General features: G+C 31.0%; 1 protein-coding gene across 2 annotated transcripts in view; it reads left to right on the top strand.

Moving 5' to 3' along the window:
• COL24A1 (collagen type XXIV alpha 1 chain) overlaps positions 1 to 23,657 on the top strand; it is a 357,598-nt gene that overhangs the window by 128,718 nt on the left and 205,223 nt on the right. For both annotated transcript variants that reach the window (XM_031969393.1, XM_031969394.1), the window contains one exon: positions 18,513 to 18,566. In XM_031969393.1, the coding sequence (XP_031825253.1) occupies positions 18,513 to 18,566 (54 nt within the window). The remainder of the gene's footprint in view (positions 1 to 18,512; positions 18,567 to 23,657) is intronic.

Below are 23,657 nucleotides of genomic sequence, written 5' to 3' on the forward strand. Positions count from 1 at the left end.
TGACCTTTTACTTCACTCTTTCTGATTGTATCAGTGCAAGTCAAAGCATGAATCGCAATACTTGTTAGTCTTAGCAGCTATAAAGTTTCAAACTCACTGGTCTTGCCTTTTCTAGCCTGTTTCAGGGTTCAGCTAATTTCATAATTTAACTCGCATTCCACAGACTATTGGTTCCCAATCCACTTTAGATCGGGCCAAAGCCCAAGTTTCTGTGAACCCTAAAGACTTTGGTTGGTTGTGATGTTCCCTTAGGTGATATCTCATAAGAAGTGTTTAATTTGAATCATATGTTTACAAGTCAGAAAATAGACAATATCTTAAATAATGATATTTGATTTTTCCAAACAACTGACTGATTAAAGAAGGAGCTCCCAAGAGAAATACCATGCTATACTAATTTTTTTGGCCAAGCAATAATTGTTTCTTCCTGTGACTCCTGGACATTCATCACTGAATGCTGTCATTTAAGACAACACAGAACTGGGGCAGCTAGATGGTGCAGTGAATAGAGCACCAGCCCTGAAGTTAGGAGGAACCTGAGTTCAAATCTGACCTCAGACACTTAACACTTCCTAGCTGTGTGACCTTGGGCAAGACACTTAACCCCAACTGCCTCAGCAAAAAAAAAAAAAAAAAAAAAAAAAGACAACACAGAACCAGAGTTAATTAACATAATATTCTTAATTCATCCATTAAGTCATATACTTATAATGAAAGCCTTTTACAAAAGCAAAACTATTATTAAAAAAATCAAATTTAATACATCTCTATAACTCATATACACACAGCATGTGGTTCTCCTCAGTCCTCTAGAGAAACAGCTCTTTCCCCTCCTCTGAAAAATGTACACATGTTTCAGTTTACAAAGATATGATAGCATCATTACGTCAAGGACCCACAGGCTTAGAATATTAGTTTTTTTAAAAAATTCTTGATTTTATCCCATCCTATGTAGCTTCCTGAAATTGTATTTCAAAGACATTTTCTATGGTTGAACTATCCCAAAAGACAAGAAGACATTTCCCAACAGCCTTTGGAAGGAACCCTCATCTTTAGGGATCATCTGCCAGGCTTGAAAGCTTTGCCTATTTGTCTGGCATCAAGGCATTTGCATATTAACTTTTGGTAAATCCCATGGAACAGTGAATAATAGAGATCTGGACTCAGAATCAGAGAATTTAACCTTAAATTCTTCCTCTAATGCTAGCTTTGTCATGAGAAACACATGACCCTTTGAACATTGATTTCTAAATCCCTAAACTGGAGATAATGGTTTATGGTTTTGTTGTAAAGCGCAAAAGAGACAAAATATATAAATGGTTTATGAAACCTAAAGGGACTATATCAATAGCAACTATTATTATTATTATCAAGAGTGGAATTATAATAAGTCAACAAAAGATTTATGAAATTCAGGTTTACCAGAGTATTTTCAAATCTTTTCTTGACCAACATGGTGGAAACATCCAGAAATTGAAGGAAGATGCTACTCTTGTCTTCTACAGTGAGATTCAATGTGAGGATTTTTCAGGTTTTTAAAAAAATATATTATTTCAACACTATTTTGAAGGAGGGAGGGTAGAAAAGGTGTGATATGCTATTTCAATCCCCAAAATTATAAGTAATATTAGTTGAACTCAGTAATGAAGGGCTTATATTTAAGCTCCTTAAAGGTGTGGACTGCATTTCCTATATAGAAACACAGTCCCCATCTTTAAGGAGCTTATATATAATTTAATAAAATTTGACATGTTATGTATATACAATGTGGGTTAATTCGATGAGAATCAAGACCTTTAGAGAAAATACTCAAGGAAAATTTGCAAAAGAGCATTCTAAGATAAGCCAATCAAGGGAAGCTTCACTGAGCTAAATCTTGAAGGAACGGAAGGAATCCTCAAGGTGGAGATGCAGAAGGAATGCATTTCAGGAATGGAAGATTGCATAATATACTACTGAGGTTTTTTATATAATTGCTTATTCAAGTCATATATACACGAAGCAAATATGTTCGTTTTGTTTTGTACCGTTTAATCTAAATCATCTTAGCAGTATGTGAGAGTAAAATGTCATTGGACTAAATGTCAAGAAATAGCTAGGTTCTGGTCCCAGATCTGTGGAGATCCCTGACTAAATCACCTAATCGTTCCTGGATTTATTGTTATTTTTAAAATGAGCAACTTGACTATTCAATAGTACATAAGCTCTTGAGGACAGAAGCTGCTCATTTTTGTCTTTCTATCCTCAGTGCCTACTATAATACCATGTACCTAGTAAATGCTTAATAAGTAGTTGAATTAGATAATCGCTAAGAGCCTTTCAAATTTTTTTCTTATTATTTTCTTCCCCTTTCAAACTATTATTCTATATGATAATGTAGAGGAAAGAGAAAGTTTAATGAAATGATCTACTTCCTGTTCCCATTCTTTAATATCCTACCTTAAAAGTTTTGTGCTATGAGAGCATGAGATTAGGATTTAGTCCTAATGAGAGAATAAATTAGGACTTAGTCCCAAAAATCTTTGGTCTATGAATTTTTTCTATATTCATTTGTGGCACAGTGACAATGAATTACAATGTATTTTGTCTGTAAAAGTCTCCTTCAAACACCTGCTTGAAGAATATTTTGTTCAGAAAGACCAGTTCTCAAATTAAAAATCTCACCTCCATGCCAAATAATAATATCTCTTCAAAACATTTGTTTACCATCATTAATAGACCAGCAAAGTCATAAGAATATCTTTACTGTTTTGTATCTCTTCCATTTTTTGTTATTGTTCACAATGCTATTATTAATAATATTTATTTCCAAATGAACCTAATCTGCAATGTGTGGATTCTGGTTTAATAAGGAAGAATTTCCTGATCTTGAGATTTGTATTTGTAAATATTTTTAAGGGTTAGGGAAGGAGCAGCTGGAATTTCTTTCTCTGGAATTTTGAAAAATAATGGGGATTATCCCCATGGAATACTTAAGAACTATTCATTTCTTAAGGCAGAAGACTAGATCATACTTTTCATCGACCCTTACAGTCTTATTATGATATGTTTATATGAACAATTATTTTAGGAGGTTCTACCATGTATGTATATGGAATATTTCACTATTTTCAAAAGATTATTTCTCAAAAATATGCATATTATAGATTAAATCAAGAATATCTTCAGGAATATCTCATAATGATGCAAATCAATTAAAATAAAAAAATACAAAAAAGGATAGGAAAAAGAGCACCAGTGGAATGAAAAACACTGGTGAAACTAAAGAAATGAAGAAGAAAATAAAAGCTTCTGATATAATGAAGACATACTCTAGAGCAATAGCATACTAAGAGAAAATGACAGAAGAGCTATTTTTAAATAATTATAACTAATTCTTCTGAAAGTAGGATAGAAAGACCATAAGAATCCTAGGAATTATTGCAAGATCCAATAAAATAATTTTTAAAGTATTAAATTAATAATAAATTGATAAAAGTATTAAATTAAAAAGCAACTTATATAAGAAAAATAAAATAAAAAATGAAAGAAAGTGAAAAATAGCATGTTTCATTCCATATTCAATCAATATCAGTTCTTTCTCTGTAGGCAAATTATATGCTTTATCTTTAGTCCTTTGGGATTGTCTTGAGTCATTGTCTTGCTGTGAATAGCTAAGTTATATACATTTTTTTTCATCACATAATATTGCTTTTACTTTGTATATCATTCTCCTAGTTCTGGTAATTTCATTGTCCATCAGTTTATGTAGATTCTTCCAGATTTTTCTGAAATCATCCTGCTTGTCATTTTTTTACAGCACAATAATATTTCATTACAATCATGTATCTCACCTTGTTTAATCACTTCTCAACTGATAATGATCCTTTTGATTTCCAGTTTTTAATCACCACAAAAATATAAATATTTTTGTAAAAATAGGTCCTTTTCCCTTTGGATATCTATGGGACACAGACCTAGCAATTGTATTACTGGATCAAAGTGTATGTACAATTTTATAGTCCTTTGGATATGGTTCCAAATTGTTCTCTACAATGGTTGGATCAGTTCAGAAATCCACCAACATTGTATTAGTGTCCCTGTTTTTCCATATCCCTTCCAATATCCAACATCTTTGTCATATTATCCACTCTTACAGGTATGAGATGGTACCTCAAAATTGTTTTAATTTGCATTTCTCTGATCATTAGTGCGCATGCATTTTCAAAAATTGGTAATGTTCTAGGGCAATAGTGTCAAAATAGAAATGTATGCCTGTGGGTGCTTTATTTACTTAGAAAACCACAAATTAGCATACCTGTATTGTGTTACATTTCTAATTGTTTTGTCAAATATTTTCCAAAAACATTTTAATCTGATTTTAATAGCAGTCTCTAATTATTTATCTATTGATACCTTTGTTCTGTTATAATGAATTTATAATCAATGTACAAATGCAGCATATCCATCCTTTAAAATGACTATTGAACTATGATAAATAGAACTATTAAATAGCCTTAAAATAAATAAATAGATTAAGTAAATTGAAAAATGGCTATTAAGCTATCATTATTAATGATCAGTCAAATAGATAACATATTTGCTAAATGTATTAAGTAGAAGAAGTAGGGAGAGAGAGAGAGAGAATCAATCAACTAAGTCTTGTTTAACACCATTGCTATAATAAATAAAACCATTAAATTATAAATAATAAATATTTAGAATTAAGTATATTCATTATTAAATATTATAAATTATTGATATATAGAAATTGCCATATCAGGAGAGAGGAAAAACCATATGTGTGTATATATATACATATATATATATGTGCATAAATATACATGCAAATATATTTATACCCAAATTATATATATACACATAAATATATATCCAGTTGTTTTTAATATAAATAAAGGAAAACCTAAAGAACTAGAGACCTTCATTTGTAAGGATACTACTAATACACTAAAAATAATACTACCCAAATTACTCTCTATGTTTAGTGCAAAAAAACTCACCAAATTAAAGAGGAATGCCATATAACATGGAATAAAGTAAATTAATCCTTTAAAATACATTTTGGAAATGGTCAGGAAGAACAAGATATATAATGAAAGAAATTAGGAAGATGCAATAGGGCAACAACATTTATTAAGTTCTAACTACATTTCAGACACTCTGCTAAGCTGAAGAGGTTTTGGAGCCAGATCTTAAACTATAATATAAAATAACAATAATTAATGCTATATATTTCTGGTTTCAATTTTTTTTAAATCAGAGGAATACTCTAAATATGAAAGACCTAGAGGCAGTTAGATGGCACAGTAGACAGAGCACTGGCCCTGAAGTCAGGAGGAACTGAGTTCAAATCCAGCCTCAAACATTTGATACTTATTTGCTGTGTGACCCTAGGCAAGTCACTTAACCCTGATTACCTTGGGGAAAAAAAAAGACCTAGGAAAAATGTGAACAGTAATCTAATGTTAGAAGAACCCAAGAATTCAATTATTATGGAGGAGACTCTCCTTGACGAAGAATGTTAGGATAACTGATAGCTGTGTGGTAGAAAAATGGGACTAGGTCAACATTTTATGCCTTATGCTAAACTAAATTCTAGACGAATGAATAATTTATTCATAAAGAGTTAGATCATAAAGAAATTAAAGAAGAATGGAAGGTAGTATTTTTCATAATTGCAGATATGGGAAGAATTAATCATTAGATATGAAACAGAAATGATCACATATCACATAACTTCAAAAAATCTGTGATTAAAGCCAGGCAGAGTTTAGTTGCAATTTGTTGGAAAATATATACACTTTTAAAATGTATTATGCTGAGAAAAAAATATTTGGGACTTTGAAATCAGGATAAACTTCTGGTCTACTTGGGCTACTAAGTTGGAGGAAAACAGAATTAGGAGTCACAAATTATATTCTTGCATCAAAATAACTGTGTTGTTTCCCCATTCTTTGTCTCTCTGGTCATTGGCACGTAGTACATACTTAATAAATGACTGTTGATTATGATTATAAAAAAAAAAAAAAAAAAATCTGTGATTAAGTAGATTTGATTCTTTCCTCCAAAACATGGAAATTAAAACTAATTCATGCTCATCTAGCATAGGCAATTCTCATTATTTTCATTTCATCAGCACATTGAGTGCCTTCCTCATATTACCTCTCTTTTAAAATTTCAATAAATAAAATTTATCATGAACTTAACATCAAATAAAGTGGATATATCCATACACATTAAATGAGGGGAAAGGAAGATTGTACAAGAAACTAAAGACCTTTATTATGTCTAGCTTGCTTTTCTTTTTAATTATATAATTTCAACCCATGGCTTTCAAAGCTTTCCTGCTTGTAAGCACTTCTGTACAGATGACTTCCTGCTTTCTTTTTGGCATTAAATATTATTCAGTGATGCTGTTTTATATATTTTTTGTTTTTTTTCCCATACCCTTTCTTTATTCACGCTCACCTTCCTATCCTTCTTATTGGGGGAAAAATTTAAAAATTCCTTGCAACAAATATACAGAATTGAGCAAAATAAATCCTGACATTTTCAGATCTAAAAATGTATTTCTTTTCCTTTTAAGATCATCTCTTTTCTCTCATGTAGTGGATAGGATATTTCATCAGTCCTAACCATAGCTAAATGTTGTACTGATCAGAGTTCTCATGTTTTAAAAGCCATTTTTCTAAAAATTGCTATCTCACTTCACTCTGCATCAATTCATATAGGAATTTCTAAGTTTTTCTGAAACCACTCATGTCATCTTTCATATGCTAAATAATATTACATTACATCTATATGCCATAATTTATTAGCTATTATCCAATAAATAGGCATCCTTTTAGTTTCTAGTTCTACTGCAAAAAAGAATGCTGATATGAGTATTTTTGCATATATGGGATATTTTTCCTTTTCCTGTGAGTTAATTGGGGATGTTATAGATAAATCAAAGAGTTTTCTAAGTATTCATCTGTTTCTTCTACAGTTTTGTTAGCACCTAATTGAACAAAATTTTTCTATAATTTCCTCTATTTCTTCTTCCATTTGCCACACATCTTTATTTTAAGTTTATGATAAAAATAATTTTATTTTCAAATCACTTTTTGATCTAGGAAGCTGTTTAATCAAATGTCCAATTCATTTATTTCTTCTTTCTTTGTTGATAAAGAAATCAAAATACAAATTTCTTCTAAGAACTGTTTCAGTTGCATTTTATACATTTTGATTTGTTGTCTCATTATTGTCATTTTATTTGATTAAATTTTCTCTTGTCTCTACAGTTTTTTTTTGACTTACCAATTCATTATAATTATAATGCTTAGTCTCCAATTACTTTTTAATTCTTTAAGGACCCTTTACTATGTTTAATAATTCGGTTTTTCTACATTTTTTGGTAAGGTCCTTATCCATCAATTCACATTCAATTTTTGTAAAAATATCAAATATTTGAGAAGTATATAAATTCATTTGTATTACTATTCAGTAATCACGAGGAATATGTCATCTCTGATTTTTCTAAAATTCTATATTTTTTATATTTTCTATATTGTCAATCTTGTCTATAAGTTTTTTTCTATATTTTTAAATATTGTTTATAAGTAAAATTTAGTTTCACTGCTTATCTCTTTTTACTTTACTATATTTACTCTTGCCTTATTTCAATTCAACTGCTGCTTCACTCCCCCCCTTGTTTAAGTTCAGCCAAAACATATTTTGCAATAGCACCTCATTCTAACTGTATGAGAATCTTAGGGTTTTAAGTATATTTCTTGTAAACTACATATTGTTGAGTTCCGACTTCTAATCCATCTATATACCCTCTTCTCTTTTATATACAAATTAATCCCATTCATATTTATAATCATGATTAATTGCATATGAAATTTCCTTTATCCTGTATGTATCTTGCAGTTTTTTCCTCTTTTTTGTTTCACATCCCTCTTCACAGAAAAGAATATGGTGGAAGAGAAACCATTTAAATGACACATGATCTTATACATGAAAAACTCTGCTGCCTCTGTGTTGCATTTATTCTCTTCTCTTTACTTCTCACCCTTGATTCTTACTCTTTCTTCCTTTTATCTTTCCTTTACATTCCTGCCTACAACATTCAAGTTTTTGTTTATGACTATTCTCTTATTAATCCTACCCTTTTGTTTTTTCATATTTCTTTTTTTTTTATTTAATAGCCTTTTATTTACAGGTTATATGCATGGATAACTTTACAGCGTTAACAATTGCCAACCCTCTTGTTCCAATTTTTCACCTCTTACCCCCCACCCCCTCCCCTAGATGGCAGGATGACCAGTAGATGTTAAATATATTAAAATATAAATTAGATACACAATAAGTATACATGACCAAAACATTATTTTGCTGCATAAAAAGAATCAGACTCTGAAATATTGTACAATTAGCTTGTGAAGGAAATAAAAAATGCAGGTGGGCATAAATATAGGGATTGGGAATTCAATGTAATGGTTTTTAGTTATCTCCCAAAGTTCTCAGGATGACCAGTAGATGTTAAATATATTAAAATATAAATTAGATACACAATAAGTATACATGACCAAAACATTATTTTGCTGCATAAAAAGAATCAGACTCTGAAATATTGTACAATTAGCTTGTGAAGGAAATAAAAAATGCAGGTGGGCATAAATATAGGGATTGGGAATTCAATGTAATGGTTTTTAGTTATCTCCCAAAGTTCTTTCTCTGGGCATAGTTGGTTCAGTTCATTACTGCTCCATTGGAAATGATTTGGTTAACCTCGTTGCTGAGGATGGCCAGGTCCATCAGAACTGGTCATCATATAGTATTGTTGTTGAAGTATATAATGATCTCTGTTTTTTCATATTTCTCTCTATCCCTATCCCATTCCCTTTTCTTGCTATTTTCCCTATTGTTTGATATGTTTATAGAGGGAAAATTTGCTTTTATGACTGTGTGCTTATTTGTATGATCTTCATCTAATGCAACTCTATTATTTACTCCTGGTTATTCTGCCTTTCCTCCCCTTATAATGCCCTTTTTCTCCCATTTTAGTCTTCTAAGACCATTAAAACAAGAACAAAACCATCCATAGATCTGCCATCATTTTAACTTCTTTAGACTTAAAAAATATTAGAGTTCTGGGAAGACATTTGTTTCTTATCTCTTTATTAACATGAAAACAATTTATCTTCACAATTCCCTTTCAGTTAAACAACAGTGTATGATTTCCTATGTTTCTCTTGCTGCATATATTTTCATTTCAAAATATCTATTTAGTTCTGGTCTTTTAGGAATACTTAGAAATCCTTTATTCTATTGGAGGCTTATTTTTTCTGTTTACCGGCCCTTAATCTGCATATACATATTTTTCAGCACTGCACAATGCATTTACAAAAATTCAAAATGTGTTGCATAAAAACCTTAGACCCAAAATAAGAAAATAGGTAAGGAAAGAAGAAATATTAAACACATTCTTCTTAAAAAAATAACAATGCAATAGAAATTATACTCAGTAAAGGAAAATTAAAGAAAGAGTTAAAAATTAGAAACTAAATAACTTAATCCTGAGGAAATGGTATGTCAGAGAATAAATTATAGGGATATTTTATCAGAGAAAATTATAATAACATAATATACCAAAATTTGTAGGATACAGCCAAAGTAGCCTTTATGGGAAAATATGTAATTGGCAGATAACTCCACTAAAGACAAGAGAGAAGGAATAGATCAATAAATTGGGAGTATAACAACTAAAAAACCAACAAATTTTAAACACCTTAATTAATTTCCCCCAAATTCTGAAAATTAAAAATAATTTTAATAATATTCAATGTAAAAAAGTCACTTTTTTTTTTTTTTTTTGCTGAGAGTAATTGGAGTTAAGTGACTTGCCTAGGGCCACATAGCTAGGAAGTATTAAATGTTTGAGACCAGATTTGAACTCAAGAGAAGAAGCAAAAAATTCAAATAATCCACACCTACAGGAAATAAATAATGAAAAGGACACAAATGATACCTTATAGAAAAAGAAAAGAAACAAATGAATTTACAAGTAAATTCTATCAAAAATTCAAGTAACAGTTTATTCTTAGGTTGTAAGCTTCAGGATCTGGGAGAATGATGTTGCCTTCTAGAGTAAAAGGAAATTGTGGGGAAGGAGATAATTGTTCCATTTGGGATGTATTAGTTTAAGATATCCACTGAGCACCCTGAAAGATTAGCAAAGAGGTTTATAGGAACATATCAAAAAAAATCATAACTAGGTGGAATTTATGCCAGGATTTCAAGTTTAATTTTCCATTATGAAAACTACAAATAAAATAAAACATAATAATAATGGAAATCTTATGAATGTCAAATGTGCAGAAAAAACCTTTTTAAACAAAATCTAATATCCATTTATGTTTTTAAAAGAATACTAAAATAGAAAATTCTTTGCTTCACAAATTATATGTATTTAATGGTACCGAACTACAAATTTTTCCATTAAGATTGAGTAAAGCAAAAATATTCACTATCACCACTAATATTTTATATGATAGTAGAACTGCTAGTTATAGGAATAAGAAAAAAATGTGATTTGAGAGAATAAACATAGATAAACAAGAATTAAAATTACCACATTTTTCAGATAGTATGATGATTTACTCAAAGAAAATGAGAGAATCAATTAAAATATATTAAAACTAATAAAGTCAATAAAATTTCATGATCTAAATCTACATAAGTCTTTGGCATTACTACTCATAGTCTACAAAATGCAACAGGAAGAGATATAAAGAGGAAATTCCATTTACAATAACTGCAGAATGTATAAAATACCTGGGAGGCCATCTACCAACACATATGGAAACAATCTGGGTATGATTACAAGAGACTCTCTAGGGAAATAAAGACTGACCTCAATAATTGGAGAAATTAATTGCTCATGAGTAGACAGTGCCAGTATAATAAAAATAACAAACCTACCCAAACTAATATTACTTATTCAGTGCCATACTAATCAACCTAAGAAAGGAATATTTTATAGAGCTGGAGGGAAAATAACTAAATTCATATGGAGTAGCAAAAGTTCAAGTCTTTCAAGGGAAACTTTTTTTTAAGTGGAAAGGAAAGCAGCCTAGAAAAATGAGATATCAAACTATAGTACAAAGACGTAATCATGATTTTATACTAGTCAAGATAGAAGAATCATCAAAACAGAATAGATATTCAACATACAGAAGCAAGTCAGCCTAGTAGCCTAGTATTCAGTAAACCCCCAAATCATTTCTTATTGTAAGAAATGGAAAGCAATCTGGGAAAAATTAGATATAAATTAACATTTCACACTTCTTAGTGTTGTAGATACAAGTGGATACTATATTCAAATTTACTCCATTATTCCTCTCTGGCCTTCCTCCTTACTCTATCAGTTTTTATTTCTGCCATGCCCCAAAACAGGTTATCTTTTTTCATGGATATGCTGGAAAATGTTTAAAAACAAGCTGGAGGAAAATGAATTTATGAATCACTTCTAAGTTTAATACACTTCGTTAACATTTTCTTCAACATTTAAGACCAGACAATCCATAAAACAATAAATCAATTCCTGATTTGTAGCAGTTGACAGTTTTTGAGGTTTAAAGGCACATAATAAAAACAACAGTTGATCCTTGCAAGTGGGATATGAACTGACTCCAGCACATCCCTGCTTTTTTCCCGTATCCTTCAGCTTTCTTTTTTGTGTTGTTTTCTCCCATTAAAATATAAATTGTTTGAGCAAAGAGACTGTCATTCTATTTGCTTCTATTTATGTTTCCAGTATCTAGTACCTTGCAACATAGTAAATATTTAATAAATGATTACTTGACATGATTTAGCTATAAAAAGATCATATCATTTTTAAAAAGAGCATCAAAGAAAAAAATATCTTTCAGATCCATGCACATGACTAAACAAGATAAGAAACCAAGAATAAAATTTGCTATTTTATTATATAAAATTGTTTTTATTATTAAAATCAAAGTAACTAAGAATGGAAACATTAATGGGTAAAGAGTGAGATATGCAGAAGTTTTCTCATAAAATGGCTCATTTCCTGAAGGAATTTTCTAAGAATAAGAGTCATTCCCCAATTAATAAATTGTCATAGGATATGAACAAATGTTTATTTTTAAAGAATGAAATCCAGACTATTATTTAATATGTAAGTATTATCCAAATCACTAATAATTTTAGAAATGCAAATCAAAGTATTTTAATTGATTAAATTAATTGTTGAAAGAATTTCAGGAAAAGAACTACATTAGTACACTGTTGGTGGCGCCTGTGACTTGGTCTGGCCATTCTGGAAAGCAATTTAAGGCTATACTCCAAATATGACTAAACTACGCATACCTCCACTAGACCTATACCCCAAAGAAGTCAAATAAAGAAGAAAAGGGCCCATATGGAGAGAAGTAATTAAGCAACTCTTTTCACATTTGCAAAGTACTAGAAATAACTATGCTCAAGGGACTATAAAACTGTGCTTACCCTTTGATCCAACAGTATCCCAAGGAGATCATAAAAAGGGAAGAGGATCTATGTGTGCAAAAATGTTAGAAGCAGTCCTTTTTGTAGTGACAAGAAACTGGAAACTGATTGGATACCTATCCATTGGAGAATGGCTGAATAAGTTATGGTATATGAATATTATGGAATATTACTGTTTTATAAGAAACATTCAGCAGGATGATTTCAGAGAGGACTGGAGAGACTTACATGAACTGATACTGAGAGAAGTGAGTAGATCCAGGAGAACATATACATTGCAACAGCAAGATTATATGATGACCAATTCTGATAGATGTGGCTCTTTTCAATACTGAGGGAGCCAGGCTAGTTCTGATGGTCGTGTGATGAAGAGAGCCATCTGTACCCAGAAAGAGGACTGTAGGGACTGAGTATGGATTACAACATAATATTTTCACCTTTTTATTGTTGTTTGCTTGCATTTTGCTTTCTTCCTCATTTTTTCCCTTTTTGATCTGATTTTTCTTGTGCAGCATGATAATTGTGAAAATATGTATAGAAGAATTGTACATGTTTAACATATTGGATTTCTGCCATCTGGGGAGAGGGTAAGGGGAAGAAAAGGAAAAAAATTAGAATACAAGGTTTTGCAAAGGTGAATGTTGAAAATTATCCATGCATATGTTTTGAAAATAAAAAGCTTTAACTTTTTTAAAAAAAGAAATGATGGTTTTAGAAAAACCTGGAAAGATTTGTATGGCTTGATGAAGAATGAAAGAAACAGAGGCAAGTGGACAATTGAAAATCAAACAATTTTGAAAGATTTAAGAATGTTGATCAAAATGATCTACCACAATTCTAGAAGACCAACTGTAAAGCTCACTACCCATTTTCTCATAGAGAAGTGAAAGACAAGATACAGAATGAGACATATTTCCAGACATGACCAATTCAGGAGTTGTAAAGGCACAATTGGATCACATCTACAAGTTGTTCACTCTCCTGCAAATCATACTTTGGACAATCGGAATTCTTCTTCCACTTATTTTTTCCCTTTATGTATAGTTAGGTCAAACTCTTCAGTAACTTTGTAACTCCTTTAGGAGGCTCTGCACTATTCTGAGGTTTGATGCAATCAGCACAAGGTCATATTAAATAAGAGCATCTGGAAACTCCACAATTTTAGGGTATCTTTCTTCATCTTGGACTCTGCATTGGAATTTTCCCATGACAGTGACACATACCTTTGGTGAGCATGTCTCCCTGTTATATGTCTTGATTGATATTCATACTCGGGAGATTGTCAACTAACTTTATTATTGCACCTTTCATGAAATCTCGTATGAGTTTTACACCTGAGATGTAGACACATTGTTGGAAGAGACCTCAAGGCAATGCTTTACTCTATTGAATCAATATTTTTCTTATAGTGAAGCAGTAACCACAATAGTGTTTGGATTGTTTATAGCTGATAGTCAATTATATGACTATAAAAGTATATTCTATGGAAAAATTGCTAAGTTCTGCCTATTTTCTTTTAATATCTTCACTGAAACCATTCTCAATGATGATAATGAATACATCTCAATGTTTAGATTATTGTCACAAACATTTTTTGAGATGGGAAACTAGGCACATAAGTTGATAATTACCAATGTTCCTTAGGTTATCTTTTGAGATAATAATACCAAACATTCTACCCCCAAACCTTGGATATCCTCTCTTAAAAGCCATCATTTGATGCTGTATGTCAATTTTTATTCATTTATTCAACAGACGCTAGTATTAGGTGACAGGGAAATAAAGAAAAAACAAAATTGCCAAAGCACTCAAGTAGATTATATTTTATTGGAAAAAATAATATATATCAAGAAAATTAGATTTAAATGACATACAAAATAATTTTGGAGATAGGAGAAACCATCAAGTCGGGGGATCAACATAATATTCTTTAAGGAGATAGCACTTTAGCTGAATGTTGAAGAAAAGCTAAGAATTCTATAAAATGGAGATAAAGAGGCAGTGCATCCCAGATATAAAGGAGAGCCAGTGCAAAGAGTTATGTATAGGGAACATCTAGCTAATAGGGCAGCTTGGCTAGAATGGTGAATATGTAAAAGCATAATGAGTGTTATGCCTGAAAAGTTAGTTCAGATTTTAAAGAATTTGGGAAGCTCAGCCAAGGAGTTTATCTTTTGTCATAGAACCAATAAGGCAGCTCCTGAAGCTTCTTGAGTCAAAAAATGGCAGGGTAAAAATCTCTACTTTAAGAGCTTTAGTAATTTTTGTATAACTTTTGAAGGATAAGAGAAGGATAATTCTGAATGCAGAGAGAACAGTGTGAACCCATTCTCTTTGAGGAAAGATCTTTCCATTAGATAGTTCTGATGGACATGTAATATTAAATGTGCATATATATGTGCACATACATATATATGAAACTGACAAACATATAAGATTACAAATTATTCCTAAGTAAATAAGTAAATAATTTTCAAATGAAGAAAATGCTCAGTAGCAAAATCATTAAAGAGAAACTAAATACAAGTTAAAATAATCTTGAAACATGTAACTATCAGTTCTAGACTAGATGGTCAAAGATGAACAAAACTCATTATTAAAGGGAATATGGGAAAATTGGCTTTTTTAAAAAAAAATTTCAGTTTGACCTAAAAAAAATACAAAAAGACAAAAGAATTTTATTTCCATTTATACAGGATAACATAAAATAGGATTCTATTTAAAATATAAATTTCCATGCATTTATTAAGTGCTTAATATTTTGCAAGAAAAACTATCGAATTTCTCAGATCTTTTGACACAGAAAATAACACTAGAACTTTATTTGAAATAATTTATTTGCAGAAAGAAAATATCTATATATCCAAAAAAGTTCATATCAACATTTTTTAATAGGAAAAAAGTTTGAAAATAAGCCAAATAAGTGACTGATGATGGGAAATAATTGGATAAATAACTGGACAAATTTCCAGTGAAATGGAATGCTGAATGCGCTAAGGAATAATGAATAAAAGGAATTTAGAGAAACCGAGGAAGATTTATATGCAGTGTAAAGTGAAGAAATCAGAGACAAAATGACCATGTACAAATAAACTATGATAATGTTTGAAAGGTCAACATGGAAATCAAACAAAACTATTCAAATACAAAGGTCTATGTTGATATGATGATTAAAGTTAAAAAGCATATATCACTTCTTTCTGTTAGCAAACAAGCTTTAGGAAGTTTACTTTGTAAAAGATTAAAATGAGTATTTTTATTAAAGTGTCTATTGTGTAAAATCAACATATTATCAATAAATTTAAAAGTAAACCAGAATGTACAAAAACAAAGCAAAAAAGTAAATTTGAATATATATTTAATTTCATTTAAAAATCATAGCTTTTTAAAAGGAAACAAGGATTAATAATTTTCCTAAGTTAGTAAACCTTTAAAAATTAATAAGTCCCAAAGGTTTCTATTTCATAATAAGAATTTTTATACATCAATTTTTCTTAAATGGTAGAGGGACTATTTTATGAGTATTTCTTTCAGATAATAATAAACATTTGGTGTATTTAAGCCCAGTTATTGCCTGGATTCTGACATTAAAGTATGCTGATGAGAGAGTCAGTCTCTTAATTTTTTCAGTTTGAACTCAAATAAATACAAAAAGACAAAAAAAGTTATTACTTCTATCTACACAGCAGAATGCAAAACTAGGATTCTATATAAAACCATGAAAAAGCCTAACCTCACCTCTCCACACAACATCTTACATTTAAGACATGTATCAGGAGAAACAAGGAACAGTGCATAGGATCACTGGAGGAACCTGTTTGATTGTTCCTGAGCAGGATGGTGACATGGCCAAATATGTCCTAAGATTATTTTGGTAATTCTGTGGAGAATAGATGGGGAGAGAAGAGACTAAAATCTGAGAATCGAATTAAGAGACTGTTGAACAATCTAGAAAAGAGATAATAAGGGACTGGAGTAGGTTAGGAGTCTAGTGAGTGGAGTTAAGGAGAAAGACATAAAGCAAGTTAGGCTAGAATCTGGATTTCAAAAATGATTGAACTTGAGGATTTAGGGACAATGAAGTATCAAGAATGAAATCTATGTAGTAAACCAACTAGGTAATTGACTAAAGCATGGTAGTGTTTTTAATAGAAATGAAATTTGAAAGAGTGGTGAGTTTAGAGGGAAAGATGAATTTTGTTTTGGATATGTTACATTTGAAATGCTATTTGAACATTAAATTGGAAATGTAAAGTAAGAAGAGATAGGAGTTGCACACATTTATATATGTATATATAATAAATACATATATATATATAGACAGTGAAAGTTATAGAATACATATATTTATACATATAAGCATTTATGTATTATATAAATACACACATATACATATATGTGCATATATTTATCTACATGTGTGTATCTCAGTATCTGTTTATCCATATATATCATCTACTAGCAAAGATATATTCACTTAATTCAATTTAAGAGGAAAACCATGGGAAATAATTCAGCAGTGGATTGCAAAGAAATAGGCAGCCAAGTAAAAGAAAAGCAGAGGAGAACATAAAGCAAAGAAGGAAATGTTACTTAAAAGGAGGGTGTTCAATATTGTCAAATGCTGTAGAGGTAAAGAAATATGAAGGCAGAGAAATGATTATTGGATTTAATAACTAAATTATGATTGGTAAACTCAAAGTGAGTAGCTTCTGTTAAAGGAGATAAGAACCCAGTTTTGATAAGATTGAGAAGCAAATAGGAAGAAAGAAAATAGAGACAATGAAAGTAAATGTCACTTTTTAAGACTTGAACTAAAAATAGTCATAATAAATGTCCCAGAGCAAGTACACACAGAGGAAGTCCAACCTAGACACAACATATTATTAAAAGCATTCATTTTCAAGGTGTCTGAGAGAGGGAAGATACCAAAGATGTGCAAAAAAAAAAAATTAGATTTTTTTTATATGCAGAAAAGCAAGCTAGAGAATATGTATAATTATTGACTTAGTTCCTACTTTCCCACACATATGCATATGTGTTTGTGTAAATAATATTGATGTGTTATTGATGGATTTCTTGAAAGTTTGATAAGATAATAGGCAGACCTTCATGAAAGATAATCTATTGTATATCATATCATTAGAGTCATACAAGTGACTGAAAGCCATAGAACATATAAAATCTATCTATATTATTCGTTTTTAATAAAAAGTTTTAATTTAGTAGGAAAAACTACTACCTTAAGAACTCTCTTCTAAGAAAGTGTTTTTTTTTGTGAATCATACAAGATTCCTTGGACAATTTCACAACTGTGATAACTTTGTTCTGTAAACTCCTGATTATTAATATCAAGTTAATAATAATACAGAGAGACATATGCTTTTCAGAGATATATATCACTGTCTTGCCTCTCACTTAGAGCCTGCACAGAGTTCAAGTCCAGGAAGGAATCACTTATAGATGGTGAGCTTCTCCAGATACTCCTGTTTGAAGATACCATTGTGATGATTGCCAGAACACTAAAGAGTCTCATTTACAATGACTTGAAAGATTTGGATCAACTCTATACCCAGGATGTAAAATGTTAATTTCATGAAATAGTAGGTAGTAGGGTTAAACAAAAGTGATTTAATTGCTTTAAGAATGAGGTAAGTAGCCAGTAAAGTAAAAGAGAATGAAAATTAGAGAAAAAAGGAATGATCTAATAGGCAATCATTGAAAGACTCGAGTGTTTCAGAACCACAAGCATTAATTTATTTTATATTAATATTATTTCAAAATGAGTATAGATGAAATTATTTTTAAATGAATTTTTATAATAATGTTGAAACCTTTCAATAAATGGAATATAATTTTGCTAGTTTTTGTGTGGTAAACCAATAAAATTTTAAAGGGCATAATGGCATTGTAAAATGCTAGTTTATTATATGCTTGTTTCTTTATGTAGTTATTTTATAAATTCTTATCCTTGCTTTTTTTTCTTTTCTTTTTAGGGACAACCAGGTGATCCAGGCCCCCACGGACCATCTGGACCACCAGGACCAGAGGTAAAATGTTGGTGAAAGAATAATAACATTAGAACAGAATTCAGTTGGTAAAAACATATTTTCATATAGCAGTATTAAGGGAACACTTCAGAAGATTTAACACCTGTGAACATAGATTAGATGAAATATTTTTGTTACATTAGATATTATCTGGCAATGATCTTTGTTAAACTTTGGAAGTTAAATATACATATATATAGACATATACATATATATGTATGTATGCATCCCCATGCTCCATTATCCTGTGGAAGTAACCACAGGTTTTTGCAGATTATGCAATGAATAGGTAAGGACAAAGTCATGTAGGTTCTCCTGAATTAGAAAGAGCTAAATTCCTCTGTAGTAGAAAATAGCATGGGCTACTTTTGTATGGCTAAGAACCACTCCAGCTAAGTTCTGTGCCAAAGAGTTGGCCACTGAATGGCAAAATTTTGGGCAACAGTAATTCACAAAGACCATCCACCAAGAGGTTGTGTCTGCTTCAATGAAGAAAACATTCCTCCTACAAAACCATGTCTTTGTGAGTAAAATCATTCATCTCTTCATCCAAACTGTACACAACTGAACAAATATCTGCTTCTTGAAGGTCCCTTAATCCCTGGACTTGAAAAGGATAACATAACCTCTCAGAATTTAGCTTTAATTTGATAAGTGCTATTCTTATTCCCATTTTAGAAATGAACAAACAGAAACCAAATGCATCATTCAGAGTCATCCAGCTATTAATTGTATGAGGTTAGATTTGAAATCAAGTTTTCAAGATTCCCAAATCAGGAATGTCCTGAATGGAGCCATATTTTCAGTGTTACAGTGTTACACTTCAGAAATCAACAAATATTACAGATTAGGGTTTGGTTTATTGTTTTTAATTATTTAAATTTAAGAAAGTGAGAGATAAAATGTTAATAAAGTAGATTAAATGTAAAAGTATATCTATACACATCTCTCTTCCACCCAGACTCCCATGCCCACCTAATTGTTAATATCTATCTTTATATTCTTACATCAATCTCAGGATTCTGTACCATCCAGCTGCTAAAAGGGAAATAAATAGAATATAGGGGAAAGAAAAGAAATACTAGAAGCATATTTTCAAGCTTAGCTCAAAATAATTCACAATAGATTCCTAATACTGAATTTAATATCTGTTCTTGAACATATTTTATGTCCTCTTTGGACCTTGAACTTTACAGAATGTTTACTTCCAAAATGTTTTTTTTTTCATTTTTCTGTTGTTGTGGACAACAGTAGTTATCTATGAAAATGCCTCAGAATTGTTTGCACATTTTATAACAATTTAGACATTGGTTTGATGTGTGATTTATAATTGGTTGATTTCCTGGAAGCTTACTTGAAATAGAAGCTTCAGAGATATTATGTTTGGGTTCTCTTTGCAGTCATATTGTCCTATGAGTCATATACCACATGAAGAGAATACTTCTCAAGCTCACTCTCATTCAAACAAATGAGCCAAGGGAAGGGACCAGGGAAAAGAAAGGGGAAGAGATATGAGGATATAATAAAGTATCACATATACTGTAAAACTGAGAAAATAGGATCAGACTAATTTTTAGATTAAGAAAAGCAAAGAAAAAAATACCCAGAATGCCAAATGCTTTGATAGTTTCCAGGCGCAGGAGACTACTAATGTTCTCTCCTCCAACTTCTAAAAGGACAAAGTATTCATATTACTCACTACACAGCTGCCTTTTAGTGTCGTCTAAGCCTGACTGATTGATTTAATAAATGCATATTTTGTCAAAGTGTCTAATTTTAAATGCCCCAAAAACCATTGCTTCAAATTTAATATTTAAAAATAATGCCTGCATTTCATTTTAAAGTAAAATAAGAATAACATTTAGAGTAGCAAATGTAGCAAAGTAAAATAGAGTTAGCTGTTAAATTATCTGCATAAGATTGTTGTGGAAAGGGAGGGAAATCTGCATAATGGAAATGTAACTCTTTAATTACTAAGGACTTTTAAAGTGAAAACTATTCTGAAATGTTATATATATTCTACTTTTTAAAATGGTGTCTGTAGAAATTAGTTTGACTTTTTCACAATAACTCAGGGTCATCGCCATGATTATCATCAATGATACTACCTTTTGTTGTATTAGTTTGTAGATGCAGTAATTTTGATCCGGAACACAACACTTGTCCCAAAAAATGCTCTAGAAATTGATTTCTTTTACAAAGACCAGATGTCACTTTGTTGGGGTTTGAGTCATTTTTTTCATTTGTTAATTCAACACATTTTTATTAAGTACCAATATTGTAAAAAGTGTCACACTATTCTGATAGGAACAGAAAGACAGCCTCCTTCATGAGGGTCAAATGAAGGATGTACATATGAATGACTTCCTTTGCAAATATGACTACCTTTCTATAAAATTAATTAGTCCAGAGGCCAAAGAAGCTTTTTCCTTTGTGTTTATTTTGCCTTCCTGAGAAGCATGTGAGATTATAGGCTAGGGAATGGGAAACTAGAGCTTATGTAATTCAAACCTTAGCCAACACATGAATCGCTTAAGAACATTCCCAATAAATGGTAATCTAGTTCCCACTTGAGAATTCTTAATAATGAGAACCTGAGACTCCATTTTTTGAAAAATTTAATTGTGATCATTTGCTCCTAAAGTTGAGCCTAAATCTTTGTAATTACTGACAATTCTACCCACTGGTATTTGTATTTCTCATAAATTTAAAGTATAATATATTATTTTTTGCATTGTAAGTTAGTTACATCTTTACCATACTCTTATTAAACTAATTGCCTCATGATATAAATGATTAAATCTTTTCTAAACTTTATATATCAACTGGTGTTAACCATAGAACTTTGCATACAGTAGGCATTGAATAAATGTTTACTGAATTAAACTGAATCAAGTAGTGGATAAGTGTCCTTGCTTTGAGTGTATGAAAATCATAATAATTTAAGGCCTATTTTATAGGGAAGTAGGCTCTATTATCCCCATCTTGCAGTTGAGGTAACTGAGATAGACAGAAGTGAAGTGGCTTTTTCAGTCACATGATTAAGTGTCTTAGGACAGATTTGAACTTGGGACTCCCTGGCTCCAGTCTCAGTGTTCTAACTCTGTACTACCTAACTGCCAGAAAAAAGTTTATGCTTTGCTTAACTAACAATAAGGATAACGTTAAGAGTTTTAAATGTGGAAGTAGCATGACCAAGTCTATGAACAAATCAAATACCTGGTAACCACACTTTGTTTCTTAACTTTTGCAAGTCCATGGTCACTTCCATTTCAGGAAGCACTATGACACTATAGTGGAAGATTGAGTTATTAAAGGATGGGGTAAAACCATGTAATGGTTAACATGGCATTTGGGGGGATTAAAGAGTTATTGTATACAAGGAGATGATCTGAATTCAAGACTTAGTTCTACCACTAAGCAGTTGTGAAGTTATTTTTCAAAAAGCTAGTGGTGGGCAACTAGATGGCTCAGTGGATAGAGCACCAGCCCTGAAGTGTGGAAGACTTGAGTTCAAATCTGGCCTCAGACACTTAACATTTCCTAGCTATGTGACCCTGGGCTAGGCACTTAACCCCAATTGCCTCAGTAAAAAAAAAATCTAGAGGAATATTTTCTAGCCTCCATCTTCTTTGAGACTCGGTTTTCTCATTTGTAAAATATTTTCTACTGTAAATATATTTATATTATATTACATATGAAAGTTATTTTCTAATGTAAGTGGATTCAAAGATTTCTTTGGTTTTTAACATTCTGTGATTCTTTGCTTATGTTTTTGATAATGACGATAATAATAAAGGGACCTGCCCTGCCCCTTTAAGTTATAATTCCAATGTTATTTCTTCTATGTAACTTTCCCTGATTCCTCCAAACCCAAAGTGATTCATTGTATCCTTCATATACTTATATTATTCAAAAGCACTAATCTCCTTAATATCAGGAATCTACTCATAGCAGATATTAAATATGTGGTGATTGAATTACATTACATTGAAAAGATATAAATAACACTGAGCTATAAATGATTGAGTACGTCAATGAATTCTCAGGTGATGTTATTTTTTAATATAGAGCAAGAATTCTTAGGCCAAATGCATGATTCAGCTGAGCAAGTGGGGGATGCATGTTTTTAGATGAAAAACCTTCAGGGTATCCTTAAAAATCATATAACATATACAGCTGCTTCATCTCTCTGGATTAGTAGCATCTATTCTAAAGTTCAATTCTCAGTTGTTCGATGGAATTAAAACAATCTCAAATCCTTGGATGTAAATCTGAACTATTTGCCTTTGGCATATAAGATCATTGTCTTTGAAAACCATCTGAACAAATGTCACTTCAGAATACTTCCAAGTATGTATTTTCCTGCTTCCTAATGTTTTGCTTATTGAAGGCAAATTGGTATGTTGCCATATGGCCAAAGAAGTTTATATATCCGCACATCCGAACCTTCAAAGAAATATGAATTCCAGTGAAATAAAAAAGATAAAAGTTGCATGTTTTGGAACATGAGATTTTAATATCCCCTACCTTCTTGGGTAGCTATGTTCAGTTCTTAGAAATGAAAGATGGTACATTCAGATCTTATTTCTTTCTTCAAAACAGGTTTAGGATAGCAGCATACTTATAGGAATACAACATCCTCATCTCTTCTTGGTCCTGAGGTAACGAAGTAGAAGAATATTGTCTGTGAATTGATTCTTCTACTGACATCCCAGGACAATAGAGAATGCCAAAAAGTTTGAAGTTTACATGATATTTTTGGTAAATGCAACCAGTTGTTTTCTATCAAATGGGATGAAGCAACTAAAATAGCATTTCAAACTTTTTCTTATTTATATTGTATTCCATTTTTATATTGCATTTCTTTCCAACTATATTCATCTCTTCCACCCTACCCAAGATTCCTAATAACAAAGATCTTCAGAAGAATGAAAAAGTCCCATGAGCCCTCAGTTCTCATTCAGAACATCTCTCCTGTACTAGCTACACTCCTCTTGCTTTCCTGTCTTAACCTCTAAGTGAAAGCAGTTCAATTCTATGTTATTCTTTAATCTTATCACTGATCTTGCCCTACTATATCTCAGACTT

Source organism: Sarcophilus harrisii, chromosome 4 (assembly GCF_902635505.1).
Source record: "Sarcophilus harrisii chromosome 4, mSarHar1.11, whole genome shotgun sequence".
NCBI lineage: Eukaryota > Metazoa > Chordata > Mammalia > Dasyuromorphia > Dasyuridae > Sarcophilus > Sarcophilus harrisii.